The 23,415-nt window shown below is 37.2% G+C and overlaps 1 protein-coding gene across 14 annotated transcripts in view; it reads right to left on the bottom strand.

Moving 5' to 3' along the window:
• The window catches only part of LOC114271641 (uncharacterized), a 57,532-nt gene that overhangs the window by 19,690 nt on the left and 14,427 nt on the right, over positions 1 to 23,415 (bottom strand). For 6 of the 14 annotated variants that reach the window (XM_082887449.1, XM_082887448.1, XM_082887455.1 and 3 more), the window contains 2 exons: positions 16,873 to 17,022; positions 3,616 to 3,753 (listed from right to left, as the gene is read on the bottom strand). The exons of 2 other annotated variants lie outside the window; for them this stretch is intronic. In XM_082887449.1, coding sequence (XP_082743575.1) covers positions 3,616 to 3,753; positions 16,873 to 17,022 — 288 coding nt within the window. The remainder of the gene's footprint in view (positions 1 to 3,615; positions 3,754 to 16,872; positions 17,023 to 23,415) is intronic. 6 more of the 14 variants (XM_082887451.1, XM_082887459.1, XM_082887458.1 and 3 more) reach the window with 2 other exon arrangements.

The following is a 23,415-nucleotide window of genomic DNA, read 5'->3' as shown; positions in this document are numbered from 1 at the left end:
CTATGAGGAAGCATTAGTTTCACCTAATGTTAATGAGTGAATGGTTGCTATAAAGGATGAAATGAGTTCTATGGCTCGGAACCAAGTTTGGGAGTTGGTTGACCTTTCACCTGGACGCAAGGCCATTGATAACGAATGGGTCTTAAAAATTAAGCGCAAGGCTAATGGATCAATTGATAAGTACAAAGCCCGTCTCATGGCGACAGGCTACACCCAAAGAGAGGGTATAGATTATGATGAGACATTCTCCTCGGTGGTGAGATTTGCCTCTATTCGCCTAATTCTAGCTATTGTCGTGCATTTGGATCTGGAACTTTTCCAAATGGACGTTAAGACTGCATTTCTCAATAGAGAACTAGATGACGAGATCTATATGGATTAACTAGTATGCTTTGAGGTCAATGGACAAGAGCGCAAAGTATGCCGCCTCAAACGTTCTATGTATGGGTTAAAGCAATCATCTAGACAATGGTACTTTAGATTCCATAAAGCCATCATTTCGACTGGGTTTGAGATGATGGAGGAAGACCGTTATGTGTATGTCAAACGATTAGGAAAGAGTTTCCTTATTCTATCATTATATGTTGATGACATTTCATTAGCTGGAAATGACATGGAGATGATTGTCGCCACTCAGGAATGGCTATCCTCTATTTTTGAAATGAAGGACGTGGAAGAGACAAATTATGTGCTCGGAGTTAAGATCTTAAGAGATCGCTACAAGAGGCTTCTTGATTTGTCTCAAGAGACTTACATTAATAGGATCTTGGAACAATTTTGTATGCACTATTCCAAACCCATTAACACTCCAATTGAGAAGGGACGTAATCTGAGCATTGACTCTTGCCCTAAGGCAGATGAAAAAAAATAAACAAATGGAAAAAGCTCCCTATGCGAGTGCAGTTGGTAGTCTGATGTATGCTATGATGTGTACTCGACCAGACATATGTTTTGCGGTGGGAATGGTCAGTCGTTACCAAGTAAACCAGGACTTTTCACTGGCAAGCAATGAAGAGCATTTTTTGCTATCTTCGTGGGACAATGGATCTCATTCTTTGCTATGAGGGTGAAGATTTGAGACTAAAGAGATATAGTGACGCAGACTGGGCTACTGATAAAGATGAGCGTGAGTCTACCACTGGTTATTCGTTCCTACTTAGTGGAGAGGCTATTTCTTAGTGTAGTAAAAAGCAATCATGCATTGATTTGTCCACGATGGAGTCAGAGTACATTGCTTGTTCAGTAGCAGTACAAAGGGCTTTTTGGTTGAGGAGATTCCTTCAGCGCCTTGGGATCACAGCTTTTGCAGATGAAGCCATTATGATCTATGTTGATAGTATGATAGCTTCATCATATTCTAAGGATCCCAAGGATCATGGTAGAAGCAAACACATCGACATTCGATTTCACTTTATTCGAGATGTGGTTGCATGAGGGAAGGTAGTCCTATAGCATATCTCCACTAGCAGGATGGTAACCAATCCACTTACTAAAGCCACTGCTAGAGACATTTTCCAAACTCATGTTAAGAGTTTAGGACTTTGTAGGATTTGATGTTTTTGTGGATACCTCATCGACTTTGTTGGATACTTTTGAGTATCTTATGCATAATTATTTATTCATGTGGTTTTATGGCTTAATTGATACTATTAGCACACATTGTATATGATGTCACCAGGCTTAGATCGACCTTCTCACACTGGCGATCACCTTGGCGCTTGTAGAGCAAGCAGGATGAGACATTAATTATCTTGGCACTTAGATAGCGAGTGAGGTAAATGTTATGAAGTGATGATGACTTGATGTCGCTACTTTAGCATGTCATCCAAGGGTCGTGATAAATACGATCCAGAGGACCATGTCTAGAAAAACGGTCAAGTTTGAGTGAATTGACATGAGTAGCTAGGGAAAACTACTGGAAATCATACCCTTGTATTGTAGCTCATTGCTCGGGCAATTCTATCGGATTTGAGATCACGATATAATCATGAGTACAGATAGAGTGTTAAGGTCAAGCATGTTTATGAGTTACAACTCGCGAGGGATTTTAAAATGTTTGATCTGGTGTGATCCAATAAATCTGGGGTGTAGACGAGATATTTCGAGTGATGTGTTATGTTAGTTTATGGTGACTTGATATAGCACTCCTACCTTATACTTTCTCATCAGGTCACACACTCCATTTTTTCGTATGAGGGGTGAATTGCATGAGAGATTGAGAAATGATCATTGAGCATATAACACATGATGTGGATGTGTGGATGAGTGGGAGATATTGGAAACCATGTGGTAAATACACATGGTGTGACCTCATAGTACACATGGTGTGGCCTAATCTTGAAAGACACATGGAACACATGATCTATCCACACATGGCCTAACCATGAGGGGCACATGGTATTAGACATGTTGTACACATGGTGTGAGTTGACCATGAGGTACACATGGTCTTGCCATATATGCCTATATAAGGGCTCATGCTCAACCTTGTGAACCTACACCTAAAACAATAAGTTCTCTCTCTATTCAACTATCTTGAGGTTACCATCTTGAAAGCCTAGGAATTTGGAGTGTGGATAACTATTTAGAAACTCTAGTTGCTTCTCAATTAACTGGGGGGTTTTCCAGACGAGGCTCACAATTCAAGCATCTGATCCAAACCATTTTCAGATCAGGTAATATGATTACCCGTATATTTTTCCTTCAATTTCCTACTTCTTGGGCATGGACCTTAATAGAAGGATCCTTCTCCTTCTCCTTCTCTAATCTTGAACCTTTTACCACATTAGCATATGAGGTTTTGTGAACTCTGTTCACTCTGGGGAGAGCTATAACTGGTGGTTTGGGTGGTTGTTGAGTGGCTATGCTTAGGGTGGTACGATAATGTGGTTTGTCAACAGTTTGGACTCGTCGTATCCTGCCCCGTTAACTTTTCTAGTTACTTATGCTTGTAATATTGAATAAACACAAATCTTAAGTTAAACCTTCTAGTTCTGTTGTTAGGGATAAAGACTTCTATAACCTTACCAAATATTTGAAATAAACCTCTAAATGAATCAAGAGTCATTGATTCTGGTACATTTGCCATGAAAATGATGTGGGACATCTTTGTTTTCCTTTGAGATCTTGACACTGTTGTCCATACATTCACAACCTAAACTAATGTAGATAGTGGATAGACACTGAAACAAACAACAATAATTATACATTTGAGTAAAAAATAAATGCCAATATTTTTTTTTCATTGATATATCTAATGAATTATTGATGCAAAATGGCCTAATTGTTATGTGAATTAAAAAATGAAGAGAGATCAATATAATTATGACAAAAGTATGGGACAAACTATATTTTTTCAAACCTCAAGGGAGGTGATTGTAATTTACCCAAAATAACTATATATATACATAATCATATGTATAAATAATTAATTAAATTTTATAAAAAAATATTATAAAAAATTATTCTTTTATCCCATGCATCAAACAGATCAATTGCTAATTATGTTTGTATAGCAATACTAATATTGAATTTCTGTGAATTCTTATATTCACCAAACTTCAACCATAGCATGCCCTTTATTCATGTTGACTTAATAAGGAATTCATAACAAACCAGAATTGGAGAAGTTTGGCCCCAAAATTTGAGCCCAGCTGCATTTCTGTGTAATAACTTGAGAGCTGTTAACTGGATTTTCCATGTCACTTCTATTGTGGTTTTGATCTCCATAGTTTTCCAACTTCACAGGAACATCTTCAAACCAAAATATAGAATTATATATATTAAGATTATGTGTGATAATATTTTGTATTTTATGCTTTTTTTTATTTTATTATTGAAACGAAAAAACATTTGACAACGAGTTTCATTATTAAAAATGGTAGCAATTTTTTAAATTTCTAAATTATCTAGAACCAAAAAAAAATAAAAATGTTTGACTGTTGTTTGGAGTGTTGGAAGACAAACTCAATTTGAGTTTGGAGATGAGGCGGCTAGAGAAGGGAAGAACAATCAAGAGGCTGCTGGAGAGTTCCACAGAGAAGAAGAGAAAGCCAAATGAAGAAGAAAAAACGAAGCTTCAAGGAAGCGCCATTGTTGAAGTTTATGGAGGAAGAAACACTATAGCACACGGTTTGTACAGGGATTGATAATCTATAAATAGATAGGTTGTGTGATTGTTTTACATAGAGTGAGAGAAAATTTAATCTCCAATGTGGAAGATACAAAGCCATCACCAGTCAGGGAGATTGGATTCTAAGCGATTTAAGAGTTGAGAGTTTTATAGAGAGTTGCTCTGTTCAAATAGCTAAATGAGATAATGACCCTCTGTGGTAAAGAATGGAGCTCCTTCAGTGTAAGAGATAGAAGCTCAATGGGAGTTAAGTGAGAGAGAGAGAGAGAGAGAGAGAGAGAGTCCTCCTCCATTGTAATCTCTTTGTAATTTCCATCATATAGTGAAAATGGTTGCTCTCCCGTGGACGTAAACAGTGAGATCGAACCAAGTTAAACATTGTGTCTCTTTGTGAATCATACATTGATTTACACCCCTCCCACTTCCATTAGTGGTATCAGAGTTTATAAAATGGAAATTGCCATATCTAATTTCCAACAGTGGTATTAGAGCCACAATGATTCAGAGGCGAGTATCCGAGCCATTTTGGACTATTTCTTGAAGAAATTTTCAAGAAACAAAGCACGATTTCAAAATTTTGCCTAGATTTCGAAGGTGTCAAAATCAATTTCTTAATATACTACAAGGTTTGTGTCGACTAAAGAAGTCCAGACCCATTAACCAGAAGAGCAAAGAAGTAATTGAAGTTCGCCAATAATTCCAACATCCGAAAATGGAAAATTTTGAAGTTGTCAAAATCCAATTTTGAATGTGTCAATGTGAAGTAATCGTTGATAGGATTCCGACAGTATAAAGAATTGCTTAAACGAACTCCAAATGAACTTATATGGCTGCCAAGAAGTTAACCGTGTACACAACACTCATTGTCTTCCACAAATCTAGAGTTCCAGTGGCAAAGTTACAACCAAGCCACCAATTCGAGCGATTGAGCTGAGCCACCGAACCGGGTTGCCAAAACACACCGTTAACGTCACACTAATGCAAGCTGATCCAAGAGGAATTATCCAGTGTTTTGCGGTTGAGATGCAAGGGTTGATCTAAACTGTCAGAATTATTTTGGCTAGATCTAAACCATTTGAGGTCCAATTTTGACAATCCAATAGTGGTTTCCTACTATTTGGAGTATTCTGGACACATTCGTATGGTTACAATTTACAAATTACATAACAAAAATTTGCAGGCTTTGTTTGAAGATATGGAGAGAAAGAAAATATTCTTCAAAGCGGGAGTCGAAGAAAACAACAAAGAAGACATCACAGACATGGTGATAAAAGACGTCCCAGACATCGTAGACGATACAAGCAACAGGTGGTTACTCTGTGACATTGAAGAAACATAAGTCAATAGGTGGTTGACTCTAGTGGACAACAAGTGGTTGTTCCACACAATAGAGAATAGATGGTTGATCTGTAAGAGAGAAGAAGTCAACAAGTAGTAAACAATACCAAACAATAGGAGGTTGTTTTAAGAGATAAAAGTCAACAGAGGATTGACTCCAAAGATTAGATATGAGGCATCGTGTAGAAAATCCAGCAAATTGAGTTTGAAGGGAGATGTTGGAAGATAAACTCAATTTGATTTTGGAGATCAGGCTACTAGAGAAGAGAAGAACAAGCAAAAGGTTGTTGGAGAGTTCCAGCGAGAAAAAGATGAAGCCAAATTGAAGAAGAAGAAGGAAGCTTCAAGAAAGTGCCATTGTTGAAGTTTAAGGAAGAAGGAACACTATAGCACACACAGTTTATAGAGAGTTGAGAGTTGAGAGTTTTTATAGAGAGTTGCTCTATTCAGAGAGCTAAATGAGAGATTGACCCTCTATGGTAGAGAAGGGAGCTCCTTTGGTGTAAGAGAGGGAAGCTCAGTGGGAGTTGAGTGAGAGAGAGAGAGAGAGAGAGAGAGGGAGAGAGCGAGAGTCCTCATCCATTGTAATCTCTTCGTAATTTCCATCATTTAGTGAAAATGGTTACTCACCCATAGACGTAAACAGTGAGGCCAAACCACGTTAAATATTGTGTCTCTTTGTGAATCATACATTGATTTATACCCCTCTCTCAATTCCATTAGTGGTATCCGAGTTTATAAAATGGAAATTGCCATATCTAATTTTCTAACGTGGAGAACAACATCTAGTCACCCTCCCCCTTTGATCTCTTCCCTCTGGCAACTCGTAAAATATATTTGATATTCAGAAGGGCCTTTCTACTTGGGTTGATGAAAAGCATGATAACATACTGCAATTGTTAGGTTTAGCACCCTTTTTCAAAATATGCATTTTGAAGAAATTGGTGGAAAAGGCTAAGCATTTAGGTTTTGTTCTCTTTTTTTTTTATTTATTTATTTTTTTTTTTACATTCTTTTACTCTCTCCATGAATTTTCCTTAGATGCAGTTGTTGAAAATGTTGACTTATTGTAGAATAACATTTCCCCACTAAGGGTATAATGTTTTGGATTGTAACTCAGTGAGGAGTTTCTCCACTTCTACATTGTTTCGTTACTAGAAAGACGAGTTTTCAAGGACCCATATAAGGTAATTTGTATGCTTTTAGAAGAAGATCTCAAAACAGCTAATCACGCACTACTTCATTGTGATTTCTCTTAGAAAGTGTGGCGTGATTGTCTAAATTTGTGGCACATAGAGTGGGTAATACCACCAAATTTTAAACATCTATTGTGTTGGTGGATTGGTTTTTAGATTTAAAAATATTAAAAAGCTATTATGGGAGGTAACTATGATTGCAGTTAAATTTATTTTGTAGTGTCTCAAGTCTTAAACCTGACTTGAACCTACGTGTTTGGACTTATTAATATGCTTCTGAAATCTTCATGTAATGAGTAGTGTCTTGATGATTGCGATTGGAACCATGTTAAGTTTTTCTTGATGCCTAGCAGGCTAAACATTAGAGTTGGGTGTTAGGACAAAGTGTCAGTGTGTAGAAACACCTTGAGAGAGTCTAGCCTTACCAGGCTTGGCAGTACATGAAGCGGGGAGGTTCCACATGTGCGAAATGGTGTAACCCAAGTTTGGTGTTCTAGGCAAAGCCCCACACATACGGAGGGTTTTCTTGCATATGCAACGAGGGGGCTCTACATGTGCAGCGATTGGTCCCACACGTGCGAGAAATGGGGGGTTTCCTAGTTTGCTATTACGGGAAACCAAAATACAGCCAAGGACCAATGCACGTAAGGCAAAAGGTCTCCATGCGTGTGAAAGTGCGCATCAAGCCCATAAATTTCTGTCCTTTTTCTTCAAAATTTGAGACCCTCTCTCTTTTTTTTTCTTTCTTTTTTTTCTCTCTCTCTCTCTCTCTTTCTCTCTCTCTCTCTCTCTCTCTCTGTTTATACATATGTGGGTGTGTGTGGGTGTGTGTGTGTCCAAAATCCATATTCAAGCCTTGATATCATCTACCTATAGGGAGTTTTGCAGCACAACTCATTTGTTAAAGTCGTAGAGCACATCGAGAGCTTCAACTTCACCAAGACCCGATTTTTTTTTGGACCATTATGAGATTTTAAAGCTTCTCCATTAGTCTCATTCACTTTGAGGTAGGAATTCTGTTACCTTTCTCGTTTGCTCGATTGCAAGAGTGAGCACTCAAGTGGTCTTTCAAACCATCTAATACTTTTTTCTGAAGCCTGATATCCTGACAATTTGAATTTTTTGCTCGAGTGCAGGTTTGTCCACTCAAATGGTCTGTCCTTAACGTGGCTTGAGATGCTGCAATCATTCATTTACCGCTCAAGCGCAAAAATGACCGCTCGAGCAGTCTGTTCGAAGTTACTCATTTTAAATCCTTTTTTGGGTCAAATTTTTCTTCCTTTTCTTTCTCATTTCTCTCTCTTTTCTACATTTATGAATCTCTAAGCTTTTCTAATCTAAAGTTTTGTTTACTAAGCTTAGTTTTGTCTTTGATAGGATGTCAGGAAGAGAGAGTAGAGGATGTGTCAAGAATAAAATGTCAGTAGATGCACAACAGTTCCAATAGCACTTGCACCTACAGTACCAGCTATGGACGAGGAAGTTGCATGCAAGATTGTAAAAGCAGTGATGAAGACTTTAGCTCGCAATGAAAGGTATGACAACCGTTCCCTCAAGCTTACTAAGGAGTTCTTTCACTTCAACCGACCGAAGTTCATAGGAGCGTTTAATTCACTGAATGCAAATTAGTGATTAGAACAAGCCACCAAGACTTTAGAGATGATGAGGATTCATGATGATAAGTTAAGGGTTCCTTTAGCGAGTTTCCAACTGAAACGAGACGTTGGGCATTGGTGGAAGTATACAAGGACTATCATAGGCAATACTTGGGTTGTATTCACTATGGCCTTTCTAACCAAGTATTTTCCTTCTTCAGCACAAGAAAGATTGAGGAAGCAGTTTGTTGCATCGCACCAAGGTACTACTCCTTTGGCATAGTTTGAAGTGAGGTTCACTAGATAGTCTAGGTTCACTCCAAAGTTAGTAGCAACAGAAGAGCGACGCTGCATTTAATTTGAGGAGAAGTTATGTAATGATATTCAATAGAAGGTTGTTAGGTGCATACATAGGAATTATTACACACTTGTGGAAGCAGCGGCTCATGTGGAAGCCACCAATCTTAATGTAAGTCAGGACATAGAGGAGAAAGAAGCCATACCGATAGTTTCTACTATTGGAGGAAGCACTATGTTTGGTAAGAGATGGAGGAGATGAAAATCTTAGTCATTGGTGCAATTCCAACCTCAATCTACATCCATGTTATTGGACTCGTCCCTTGGAGGTCCAATCAGACTCAGACGTTAGCCCGATCACATAATAAGGAGCCACTTACCTGCTCTAAGTGTAATCAGTCAGGCCATGTTAGGCATTATTTCCATCAACATGGCCATACCAAGTTTCAGTAGTCCAAGCAAGGACAAAAGTAGTAGTGGAGATTAGTTAAGTGTTTTGGCTCTTTGCTATTACAATGTTATGTTGTTGTGTACAGAGGCATCATGCCTACTTGAGTTGTACATGTATGTCTATTTGCTTATTCCATATGAATTCGACTTGTAATGAATTATGAATTTCCTTGATTTTAGAAAATTGTTGATGACATTGGTAATATTGGTATTATTATGAATATGTTTTGTTTCATAAGTTGAATATGCAATGGTTTGTGAGCCTTCTTTTGATTACGAGTTGTTTTATTGGAGTTGGTAATTTATGTGCTATTGTGAATAAATCTTGAGAGGCTTTGAGAATTATCTCATATCATTTGAACATGTATGCTTTGGGGTAGCATGACCTTTTGGAGCTCAGATCATTTGAAAGCCTTCTTTTGATTAAGAGTTTCTTGATAAGATGTGAGGAGTGTTCCTAGAGATACTGTAAAACATGTATCCTTTGACGATGGGAGTAATGTTTGTGTAAGTTGCCTCGTATGTCTGAGTTGTTATGCGTAGAAAAGTTGTCATTGACCTTATCGGCCCTTGTGCGAGTGGTGTGACGTGTTTAATTGCCACATAGGCGTAAATGTTATAATGAGTTGACCTGGGAATGGGAATTGTGTGGCTAAGTTTCAAAGAGGGGAATGTTTGGAGAGAGTAGTCATAGTGTGATTAATCTGGAAGAGTCCGACGCGGACCAATAGGATGTGTGAGAAGGTGTGTTAAACCCCATATAGGAGCGAATAGAATTGGGTAAATGTCAGTGTTTGGTGCCAAGTGTAGAGAATTGTTGAAATGGTTGGCTAGTATCGAGAAGTGGTTGACAAGGAGTCACCTTGGGAATTGCTTTGACTTGAGTGGGGTGTTATCAGGTTAAGGAGTGCTTAAGATACACTTGAGAGTGTTGAATCTTTCCTGTGTGAGTGTAGTGCTTTGTGTGAGATCATGAGAAGTAATATGGTGGAATGTTCATTTTCTATGTGTAAATGGACTAATGTATATTTGTTATGTTGTGATAGTGATTGTAATGAGATGAATTGTTGTGTAAAGATATTATGATTGTTTTGTGGCATTACAATAGTGGTAATGGGTATTATTGGGTGACGTATGAGGGTCATCGGTTGTAATGTTGAGAGAATAATTCAGAAAATGAATTTCCCTAATTATGACAACTAAACCATTCAAGCATGATGCATATTTTATTGTTCTTGCATTCATGCTACATGTTATGTGCCTATGTGAAATAGGGCTTGTTAGCACTATAAAGAAAATAAGAAGTTGGTTTGAAAAGTTATGTTTAAGACTTATTTGTTTTGTCCCTTGAGTTAGGGGGATGACTTAGAACTTGATTTGAGAACCATAGCATGTGCCTCAGTATTAATTGAGGAGCTTAAGGACCTTGGTCTGATTTGCTTGTTTATGTCATGCCATTAATTGTTTTGCCAATTAGGTTTAGGGATAATTAACTATGATTAGTAAGCTCTAATTAGGATTAATTAAGTGAAGTATGATTAAGGTAAATTAGATTTCTTAGTCCTAATCCTAGTTGATTAAGTTTAAGGAATGGAGGCTGGTAACTTTTTCCAACTTTTGCCCTACCTCACCAAACAAAAGCTTAAGATGTCAAACAAAAAAGAAGAAAATTCTGTTGGAGCCTAGAACTAATGAGAGGAAGGAAGAGAAAAGAGGAAGAAAAGAGAAAAACAAAAGAGAAAAAGAAGAGAGAAAAGAAGGAAGGTCCAAGAATTCCACCAAAACTCACTGACAAATCTAAGTTAAGATTTCTATCCTAATTCTTGTAGTTGACATTCCTAACATCTAAGATTGAAAAGAAACTAGGATCAATTTGGTTCAAGAATGAAGAAATAAGGGAAAAAATGAGAGAGGTTTGTTTAAATTGATGAACTAGCTAAGAAGTTTAAGAATTCATCATTTTGATTGAAGTTTCGATGTTCTTGATGCATTTGAATCTTTATTTTATATCTCCTTCTAATTTTCAAGAGTTTTCATGTTTAAATTCATGTTTTAAGAAAGGAGGAAGGAAGGTTTTGAAAAGAGCTTGAAAGGAATTAAGTTCAAGAATAACTTAACTTGAACCATGATTTTGATGATTGAATCTTGGAATTTCATTGTGTTTTGATGTTTTGATTTGGAAAACAATCATATTTTCATGTTCATCATTGATTTTACATGTTTTAGGTTAAGTTGCACAAGCCCTAACTCAAGAAGAATGAAAGAACAAAGCTTAGAACTTGCTAAATTTTCGAACAACATGAAATTACCTAGAATCACACGTGTGGTGGGGGTACCCCCATGTGCGGCCAATGTTCACAATTCAATTCTATAAAAAAAAAAAAAAAAGGGCAAGTGCGGGCCACACCTGCCCTAGCCAATTCGCACGTGCAGTTTAGGTCTCGCATGTGCAAAAATTCCCCATTTCTTATGCACTTTTGTTTCATGACCCCCTCTCACATAGGACACTTCTTGTATGCAATTGGCACTTAGTTAATACTTGAATTAGACCTAGAATAACACTAAACACTCGAGATAATTTAAGAAAAACATTTAACTAAGTTTAGATGAAATGATTGTTATGTTTGTGCAAGTAAGTTAGGAACTTCAATGTTTTATTCTTGTTTTGTATAGGTTACGCTTTGAAGAAGATATACCCTCATTCATGGAGCCAATTGTAAGTAGTAATATAGTAAGGCTATGTTCACTAAAGTTGTTATTCAAAATGTAAACTTATGATATGTTTAAGAAAGCTATGTTATTGTTTTGTTATGAATGAACATCCTATATTTTTGTATCATGTTCTAAGGTGACATCTTGGATCATGTTTGTTATTCGGAATCATGCCAATAACCTCTAGCTAACTGAGCTCCTCTACCCACTTCTTGTGGATTCACCTTTTGAAATGCCTTGAAATGTACCCCACTATGTATATGTTTGCAAGTTAAGCTTGTTTAATCTTGACAAAGTTATACTATATTCAAATGATCATGTGCTTGGTTTTAATAAAAGTTATCGATGTTCATTCATTTACCACTTTACTATATTGTTATTCACTGGGCTTTGACTCATCCCTCTCCCCTATATGTATGTAGGTGATGGCGATGATCAGGTTGAAGAAGAGAGATCGAGTTAGAAGTCTTTTTCTTTTTATTTTACAACTTTTTGAAACGCCAGTTTAGAAAAGATAGCCTTGTATATATGTTTTGGTTTTTGTTTAGTGTATGTTTGTAAATATTGGTTACTTTTGTTGTTTGGACTTGTAAATGTCAAAATAAATAAATAAAAAAGCTTGCTTGTTTTGTTTCATATGACTTGCGCACATAATTTAAATGAACTATGGTAATTAATGGCAAGTGTTTCTGCAAAAGCCCCAATCATTTTGGTCCAGTCTTGTCTTATCTAGTCTTGCTAGGCCTTTGGTAGTAAGGCACTATTGGCCGGTCACAACGGCTATCATATTTCGGGTGGAATCGAGTTGTGACACTAATGTTATGGCCTTGAATGACATTGGCAAATGGAAAGCATTATTGTTGTGATCGCATTTGATTGTGAAAGAAAATAGTTGTGAAATAATATGAATAGCTACATGATATAAGCAACACTTGATCATGTTCAGAAAAATATTTATAAAACTTTTGGATGATTCATAGAAATTGGAAATCTTTTTCATTGAAATACGACGTGAAATTGTGCTTCTTTTCAAAAATTTTTGAACAAGCTTCTTTGGTACACAAGAAAATAGTTTTCAAAGAAGAATGAGGAAAAATTCTTTCACAACACAAGATGTGTAGATAAACTTTTAACCGTGCATGAAAGTTTTGTGTAATAAATTGAGTTCAGATTGTTAGTTATGTAGTTTTGTATCTCCGTCTTTATGAATTAATGTTATTAAAGCTCGTTGAGTCGGAGGACCACTGTTGAGAACTGATTTTCTTTGGGAAGTCATATTTCCTTGGTGAACATCAAATTGAGAAATTCTTGATCAGAGTACGAGTTTAATTTGGGTTTTGGATTGTAGAATGAATCGGTGGTTGTGTTGTGCAGCTAAGTAGTTGAGGCGTGAGTAACATTTATGTATGTGCGATTGGAATTCTTTGATTTAAACTCTAGCCTTGTAAATTACAATGAGTTTTTGTACATTCGAGACCACACCCATGTAATCTTTGTTGATCGGAAACCCATACGTAACAGAAACTCTATTTTGTTTGGTCACAAACCTTATTTTGTTATAGTTGACGAATTGTGAGTGACTCACTGTCCCATTATCTTGTTATCTTCGTTACTTGAGTGTCTTTGGGCGCCAAGCTGAAAGAACAAATTCCGATAGACTAACTCAAGCATCGATTTAGATTTTATATTGATAGTTGTGGTTCTTTGTGATTACCTCTGTGACCATTGGTGTAACCTCAATTTTGGGGGCAAAATTTCTTAAGGTGGGAAGGTTGTTACACTTTTAAAATCTCTCATTCGCTTGAGCGCAAGAGTGAGAGCTCAAGCGGTCTTTCAAACAATCCAGTAGTTTGGTCTACAGCCTGAGATCGTTAGTGTTTGAATTTTCCACTCAAGTGTAGGTTTGTCCGCTTGAGCAGTCTATCCCTAACGCAGCCTGAGATGTTGCAATCATTCATTCACCACTCAAGCGCAAGAATAACCTTTCAAGGGGTCTGTTCGAAATTAGTCACTTTAAATCCTCTTTTTGGGTTAGATTTTTCTCACTTTTCTCTCTCCCTTATTTCTATTTTCTCCATTGCCGACCCTCTAAGTTTTTCTAATCTAGAATTCATCTATTTTCACCAAAAATCTACCCCTAATTCTAGAGGCAAAGCGTAGAGCACGGTGAGATCGACATTTTGAACCAATTGGATCGTGTTTTCCATGACATCACTTCGTGGGTCTTCTCTCATCGATTTTCTCCCTTGAGGTAGGAATTTCCATACTTCCCTTTAATACTTTCGTATAGATAAATGTGCGGTATTTTTTCTATTGCATAAAAACATTATTTTTGAAAGAAATTTTTGGAATGCATGTAAAAGAAAGTTGTGGGGTTTTGAAATAAAGAAGATAAGATTACGATTTAATGTAGATTATGGAAGTTTTAAGTTATTAGAATATGTTTATGCAATTTAAAGTAAAAAGCCCTAATTTCTATTTGTTTAATACCGTTGTGGAATGAGATAAGTTGATAATTTCAAAATTGTAGTTATATTAATTATTGTGAATAGAAATTTTGAATATGAGGAAGAGAGAAACGATTGTTGTAAAATTAGCCTTTGTGGAAGTTGGTAATTGGAATTGGTGAAAGAAATTATGAGAAGTGTGACATTATGCTTGTTGATCTAACTCTAGAAATGGGTGATGATATTGAAATATCGAAATGTTATGAGACTCACATTATTTTATTCTTAAGAACTCATGTCATTAACTGTGTAAAGGTTTTATCATTGATCATCAGTGGAGGATGGTATTGAATATTGTAAAATAGGTTATATGTGTTATGGGATGTTGATTTAACTTCATAAATTCGAATGATGTGGTAACATGACGAGTTGAGGGATGAAGTGCTATATAGAGGGTCTGTTACCTTCTAGTTAGCACCCAGTAAAGCGTGACACTTTGACATAGGTGTCAAGTTCCTTACGGATTGCACCAGGTAAATCGTGTGATATTAAATGATACAAAAAGTCCATTTCCTTCTAGCTTGTGACCAGTAAAGGGTAGCGCCTTGAGATAGATTACGATTCTTTCTAGTTTGCCCCTGGTAAATCGTGTGGAGGTTGCACGTTCCTTTAGAATAACAACCGTAAAGCGTAGCGCATTGAGCTAGGGTCCACTGGTTTGTGCCTGATAAAGCGTGTTGTGGAATTGATGACTTAATACAAGTTCTGTGGAGAATTGAAAGGTGCCCAATTGTCCTTCCGTGTTGAGATCGGTAAATGTGGGAAAATGTAATGCTATTATAAGATTTGTCAAAATTGAATGGATTTAATGATATTAAGATAGATGGGTCTATGTGTGTAAATAAATTAGTGTTGTGTATAGTTGGCATAGTGTCATAAAGAATTGGATTCTTTTTAATTGTTTGATAGTATGATAGATGTCGGTGTGTATAATTGGTGTTATAAGAATTATAGTAAGTTGACATTCGTTGTGTGATAGTCGGTGTTGGTTATGGATTAGAATGTGTGTATGATTGAGTGGTGTAAGAGCCATTTCTAAAGTAAAAGAGATTTGAAGAATTCTTTTGGACCATTAATGACAAGATGAAAAGGTAAGAAATGAGTTTTTGTTGAATTATCAAAGTGGAATTTCTGTGAAAAAGATATATATTTATGTATGTTTATTTTGGGTATAAAATGACACATTATATAGCTACTTACCATTCAAAAGCGTTCATGATAACATATATCTATAGATCTTATTTTTTGGAATCACTGTGAATCTCTACTGGACCTTTGTGTTCATCCCTATTATTAGACAAATTTTCAAGTGCAAAACCATACGCGTCGTCCAAAAATTATGGAGTTAATTTATTATGGATTTGAAAACTAGTTGATTGTAGGCAAAAAGGCCAATTTTTGTAAACATACTGTATTTTATTCATTGTGATTATCTTTATCTAAAATTTCAAAATGTAAGCCTAAGGACATGTATTATAATTGGTATGTGAACATTCTATTATTTCATTTATGCAAGAGGGAACTTGTAAGCCTAAGGACATGTATTATAATTGGTATGTGAACATTCTATTATTTCATTTATGCAAGAGGGAACTTTATCTTATCTATCTTGTCTTGCTTCTGCAACAGTAATTTGGAAATGGACTTTAAGAAAAAGAGATTTGGAAATTGATTTGAGAAATGAAATTTGGGAGTGTGACAACTTAGTATCAGAGATATCAAATTTGAAAATATTTAGCGCGTGAAATGTGGTTTTTACCATAATGGGTTTTGCTTCGTTTGGTGAGGATGCATGCATATAGAAAGACTAGGAAATAGGACGTTATATGCAGCATTTGTTTAAGCATGAGGTTAAGTTTCAAGGATAATGTTTGTGGCCAGTTAACTTGCTTGGAGGTCGCATTAGAAACACGCTTGATCAACGTGATTTCTGGTGAGAATTCTTTAATTAAGCACAAATAATTAAAAATAATAAGAAATTAAGCTAATTAACATATGATTTCAGATTATATAAAGTAAATAAACAACATCTGCTAACAGGGGAAAAAAAAAGGGGGTAAAGTTCACTGTTCTAAAACTATTGTTCTCTCTTTTTGAAAAGTGCTCACAGAGGTCCTCTTCTAGAGCTCACGAACACTAATGTTGTGTTTGATTGAAGGATTTAAGGAGGGATTTGGAAAGGGAAAGGGAAAGAGAAAAGGAAAATGTGTATGAAACTAGGTGGAATGTAAGTATATTTTATTCACATTTCACCTACCTTTTCCATTTCTCTTTCCAACTCTCTCCTCAAATCCTCCGACCAAACACAACATAAGAGATTTGAACCAAACCACAAATCAAATTGCCCAAAAATAACATAACAATATAAATATATATAGATATATATATATATATATATATAGGGTCATTATTCCTACTCCAGTTTGTTCTAAATACACTCATTTTTGTGTTTTTATTATGCAGTTACTATTGTCACTCGACTTTACTCTATATACACTCCTCTCCATATATAAAGTGAGTAAAGGAAGTATATTTGGAGTAAAATGGAGAGAAAATAACGGTTTGTACCCAGATTTATTTCATGCTCTAATGGTAGCTCATGCAAAAGCAAAAAGAATGAGAAGGTTGTTAGAAAAGAAACTCACAAGAATAGATTAAGTGTTGCCAACGATTCAGGCGACTACCACTTGAGAATGCAGAGGCACTGTAAGCCATAGCTTGCAAGGCGTACTTACCATCGTCTAATTTTGACATAGCTAATTCGGGATAGCGACGAACCAAATTCAAAGCTATATCTGTAAAAAATATAAAATTAAATAAAATTAAAATTAAAATATAAAAAATAAAAAAGGCTAAATATCATCAAATTATTTGGCTAATCACTTCGTCTCTCATTTGTTTTCCCATGTTGTATGGTAAGTCTCAATTTTGTTTTACATATAGTGGTCCTACATACAGACATACTTTTAGGGCATGTTTGATTGGGTGGATTAGAGTATGGGATTGGGATTATTAATCCGTAGGCTCAATTATTCTATATTTGTTTTAATATTTTAGTTTAAGATTATTAATCCAATGGATAATTAATCCAACAAATTTATAGGATTATTAGTAATGGGGTAGGGGTGAAATTATTAATCCAATGGATATTAATCCAATTGGATAGTGAATACCACACTAATTTAATAGAATTATTAATACTTCACTATTAGTCATATGAATCAAACATGACCTTATTGTATTAAAAAATAAATAAATAGATGAAATAAATTGGATAATTAAAAATATTTCTCAAATATATATATACATACATATATATATATATATAATAGTCAACTTACCATACAAAGCAGGTACTCATACTTCTGGACAAGTATCTCTCATTCATATCATGCATGTCTCTCTAAGCTTGTATGATACATGACCTCTAATAACCATATGTTTGTTTCAGTGAAAAACAAATGTCTTTTGGTATTTGGTGTTTTAAAAAAAAAAAAAAAAAGTTAATAATAATAATTAATTAATTAACAAAAACTTTATCCTTTTTAGTCAATATAAAAAATAATTGATTATTTGAACATAAAATATTTTTTTTATTTTTTGAAGCTGAATGACATTTTCCCGGTTCCACCACTATCATATGGTTTTTAGAATTGCAACCAAACATAGAATTTGTGTAGATGACATTTTTACTGAATATAATTTCTAAAAATAAAATTTATACAAACAAACGGATTGTAAATAAATTATAAATTGAAACTTATACAAGCGGCGGACACATAAATCTTATTAAGATGGGGCCAAATTATTTACAGTAAAAATATTAACTGTAAAATTTATTTTGTCACACTATTACCATAGTTTTGTACGTAAAAATTAATAAACTTCTTTTAGACATTGTACAAAATATATAATCAAAACATAATAACATATAATTATTTTTTTTTCACATTGATTATAGCAACACTGAATCCTAACTAACACCGATTAAAGTAAAAACCAAAGCCCATTTTGGTCATAGCCAAAGTCACAACAATAAATTATAACGAATCCCATTTTGATATATAATCAAAATGATAATGGAATGTAACTAATTTTCATTTAATAATTTGCTAGCATTTTCCCGTAATAGCCCATAACTAAATACCATAATAATTGGTAACTAACATTAAATTAGACAATAACTTGCATATTAATAGTGTGGGGGCATAATTTTTGGTGTCATCCACGTGGCCGAGGTTGATGGTTGAGGTGCCATGTGGAAAAGGACATATTGTCGAGGTATCACAGGAGTAAACTACATTGCCGAGATATGGTGTGGTATTGTCGGGATCCGGGATAATCGGATAAAGGATAGGAGTCCTAGATGTGTAGAAGAACTTTGTTGGGATAGGGATAAGGTTCTCAGGAGATATCATCCTTATCTAGATGGGAGTCTTGGATAATTGTTACACTGCAAGTTCCATGGAATGAGACTTCTAGGGTAAGATGGACACTGACTCTTATAAAAGTAAGGCACCCTCGTAGATCCAAGGTATGTTCTATCTTGTGAGTTATTGAGATTTAGCTATTTGAGCTGTTGTTTATTGTGAGATAAGTGACTGACTTAATCGTCGGAGTGTCCCCGGGTAGATGAGTCACCGCGGTATTCTTATCTTTTTGCTTTCAAGTGTTGGGCTTAATCTATTATGTCAAATGCTCTCTAGCTAAGTTTCAAAGATCTCGGCCAAGAGATCTGATTGGTTGTGAGGTCAGAAATCAATACTCACAATTTGGCATCGTCTGTGGGAACTTAGCAATGATAGATAAACAATGTCGGGTAGGAAATAAGAGTTGAGGATGACTTGTACACCGAAGACGAGAAGCGTGTCGATCCCAATGTCGTGGGAGACAACAAAGAGGAAGTGTAGGAAGTAGATCCAAGAACGAACACCGCCGAGGGCTATGCCAGCCAAAAAAAGGGTAACGATGACTATTATAGCGTGCGCTACTTCTAGATCTAGAAGGAGCGTTGTATGCAAAGGGGCAGCGAAGCAAAGGAACATGCGAGTAAACCAACATACTTGCAATCAGTAGTGAACTTCATGATGCATAGCAAGGTAATGCACTAGGCGTTGCCTCTACGGGAAACACCACCAGCTACAATAAACATTGGCACCTCACAAGGGGAGCAGGTCACGATCCCGGCCATCCCACAACATGACAGGAGGTTTTCGAACTCACCCCGGCGTTCTCAACACAATACAAGTTAATCCAAGAAGAGAAGAATCCCAGAGGGTGGAGGATCCCAAAGCAGGAGATCTCGGCAAGGAAACGGACAAGGCCACTGCCTAGAAAAAATAGTGGAAGTTGAGAGATCTAAAAGGACACACCCGTGCATTGCCAGTTGCATGCTGAAGAGAATGAAGTTGATTGATAGTAGAGGACTAGGACGAACAAATGAGGACTTGAGGGATTATCTCTAGAGAAAAAAGAACGGAGCCGAGGTCATGTCAGCTTCCCAACCGAAATCACCATTCTCAATAGACCTTGATGCATTTGAAGCACCAAAGAGGTTTTCCATGCCTAGATTCCAGGTATACGACGATAAATCTGATCCAAACTTTCATGTTTGTCAATATTTGAATGCAATGTCCTTGTGGAGTGGGAATGAACAGTTGTTGTGTTAGGTTTTTCCGTCAACCTTTGGAGAGATAGCTTCATACTGGCTCCTAAAGTTATCGAAGGGATTAGTCAAAAGCTGTGAAGGCCTAGTCGAGATGTTCATGGCCAGATTTGTGACAAACAAACTGCAGCCTTTGAGGGTCGCTCCCTATTGGCATTAAAGATTGACAATGGCGAAAGTCCTAAGGTTTATGCCAAGAGGCATTATGGGGTTTACAACTGGATCTCGGCTTGTAACTAGGAATTGGTGGTTATTTCTTTCAAGAACGGCCTAGAGGAAAGACTGCCCACTTCGGCAATCCCTTGCCAAGACCCTCCCCAAAATCATGGAGGATCTGATAGCAAGGATTGAGAAGTATGTCAGGGCTGAGGAAGACAAGAAGTCAAAGAAAGCGAGCACAATGAAACAGGAGAAGAGAAATGGCTCACCCAGGTGAGGTTGAAGTGGGGGCCAATGCATAGCATGGTAAGCTAAGGCTGAAATCCATGCAAGCACTCTCCACAATCTTTAAGATACCGATCTACAGGATCATGGAGAGAATCAAGAACCAACCCTATTTTAGGCAACCACAGAAGATTCCAGAGGAGCCCATGGTAAATTTCGTGATAGAAATCGTGCTTACCATGATGAATCAGGGCACATGACCCAAGGGTGCCGAGCTTTGAAACAATTGCTAGAGGACCTTGTAAGGTAAGAGCATTAAAGGGACTTGGTGGACAAGGAAAAGACGATGGCAGAACAGGAAAAACTAACCTAGGCACTGGCAGAAACACCACCACCTCCACCAGCACCCCAGGGAGATAGACCACGAGTCAGTAACGTGATCTACTCCATGTCAACGTGAGTGAAATCTAAGAAGAGATGCAGAAAGTTAGAAATCTACAACATGTCCTCCAGGTTCAACAGAAGAAACCCTATACAAGGAGAAGTCGAGGGTCGACGATCTCCTTTACGGAAGAAGACCTAGAGGTAGTCCAGCATCCACACAATGATGCTCTAGTGGTGACTTTGAAGATCAGAGAGTGCCAAGTCAGAAGGATACTCGTTGACCAAGGCAGCTCCTGCGACATCATGTATGTCCGATTTTACAGGGAGCTTGGCCTTCATAGAGACGATCTGGAGCAGTCCAATAGCCCCATGGTCGGGTTTAATGGGACGTTGACATAGACCCTTGTAACCACGTATTTGGAGGTTTAGGCTGAGACAAAGATCATAGTGACGAATTTCACCATGATTGACACACCATCCCCATACAACATTATTTTTGGTAGACCTTGTTTGCATGCCATGAAAGCTATCCCATCTACCTTGCATCAACTGCAGCAATTCCTAATAGAGTTTGGGATTAAGGAGATAAGAGGGTATCAGGTTCAAGCAAAAAATTGTTCGATGGCCACGATGAAAAACACTTGTAATGTAAGAGAAGCAAAGACAGCCGAAGTGGAAAATGAAAGCCGAGTAATCTTGGATGATGTCAGCAAAGAGCCGACTAAAAAAAAGCTAAGAATCTCTTAAAAAGATCCTGGTAAAGGAAGGCAATGAAGAGAGATACTTCCTTCTCGACTCAGGCTTAGTTGAGGAAGAAGACAAGAAGTTGGAGGCGTTCTTAAGGGAGAACATAGAGGTGGACATCATACAAGATGCCGGTGATCAGTCTGAGGTCACCTGTCACAAACTTAATGTGAACAAGTCAGCCGAGCTAGTAATTCAAAGAGCAAGAAGACCAACTATGATTTATGTAGAAACCGTGGAGGAGGAAGTGGAAATGATGTTGGAAGCAAAGGCAATCCAATAAGTAAACTACCCGACATGGTTGTCAAACACGATGGTAGTCAAAAAGAAGAATGGGAAGTGGAGGGTTTGCATTGACTTCACAAGCCTGGACAAGGCTTGCCCGAAAGACTGCTTCCCTTTGCCCAAGATAGACCAACTGGTAGATGCCACCTCGGGACATGGAAAGATGAGCTTTCTTGATATGTACAGAGGTTATCATCAGATAGCCATGTTTGTACCGGATGAAGAGAATACGACATTCATCACTCCAAAGGGACTCTACTATTACCAAGATGTTCAAAGACTAGTAACCAAGATGTTCAAACATCTAATTGGGAAGTCCGTGAAAGTCTACATTGACGACATAGTCATGAAAAGCAAGGAACCTACTAACCATATAGCCGACCTTAAAGAGGTGTTTGACATCTTGAAGGCATATCAGCGTCGGTTGAATGCCTCCAAGTGTGTTTTCGAAGTAAATTCTTAGGATACCCTAGTGACCAGGAGAGGAATTAAAACAAGCCTTGATCAGATAAAGGCCATCCTTAACCTTAAGAGTCCGCAGCGGCCTTGAACAAATTCATTAGCTGAAGTTCTGATAAATGTAGACCATTCTTCCAGCTGTTGAAAAAGGCCACAAATTTCTTGTGAACAGAAGCATGTGAAGTCGCATTGGCCAACATGAAAAAGTACTTGACCTCTCCCCCACTATTGTCAACCCCAATCCTAGGAGAAGAACTTTTTTTGTACTTGACAATCTCAAAACATGCAGTCAGTGTAGTGGTCATCCAAGAAGAAGAAGGGAACCAAAAGCCAGTGTATTATGTAAGCAAGAACTTGGCAAGTGCGGAGATGAGGTACTTACCTCTGGAAAAATTAATGCTCACACTGGTGTTGGCATCAAACAAACAGAACCACTACTTTTAAGCTCACAGGATCATTGTGCTTACAAAGCACACACTGAAATCTCTTTTATAGTATGGAGACTTGTCTGGAAGGATAGCACGTTGCACCATTGTTCTAGGCCAGTATGACATAGAATACAGGCCCATCAAAGGTCAGGTGTTTGCCGACTTCATTGCAGAGTTTACCCCAAATGCAAGTCTGAGGCCGAAGCTTATAAACCTCGGCCTTGCAAGCACAGCAGAATTGGAAGAGACTCAATTGGCAATACAGAACCCAACTGAAGACAAGGGGACCAAGAAGAGAAAGGTTGAGAAGCTTAAACCCTGTGACATACATCGGCGAGTCCTTTCATCTATTTATCGATAACAACTCGAATGGGCACGAAGCGGGAAAAAGATTTGTGCTGATCACTTCAGATGGACAGATTCTAGAACAATTGATCAAATTGGGGTTTAAGGCTTCGAACAATGAAGCAGATTACAAGGCATTGATTGCTGGATTAAAGATAGTCGTAGCAGCCTGAGCCGACGAGGTGGTAGTCTATTCTGACTCCCAACTTATTGTGAACCAAGCAACGAGCGAGTACATCGCCCGAGATAAGAGAACTATGGCCTTTGTCAAAGTGGTCATCAAGTTACTAGCTCAGTTTAGAAGTTGCCGGCTCCAACAGGTATGCTGAGATGATAGCAACCATGTAGACGCACTAGCAAATTTAGCTTCATCCATAAAGTCAGACTCTCCGAGAACAATAATAGTGGACTACTTGTCGAGTCCAAGTGTTGAACCCCTAATAATAGAATAAGAGGCCATGTGCATAAAGTTAGGCCCATGCTGGATGGATGTC

Source organism: Camellia sinensis, chromosome 9 (genome assembly GCF_055761805.1).
Source record: "Camellia sinensis isolate YWXY chromosome 9, ASM5576180v1, whole genome shotgun sequence".
NCBI lineage: Eukaryota > Viridiplantae > Streptophyta > Magnoliopsida > Ericales > Theaceae > Camellia > Camellia sinensis.
Note: the sequence above shows the minus strand (reverse complement) of the source record. Positions and strands in the feature narration are given on the sequence as shown.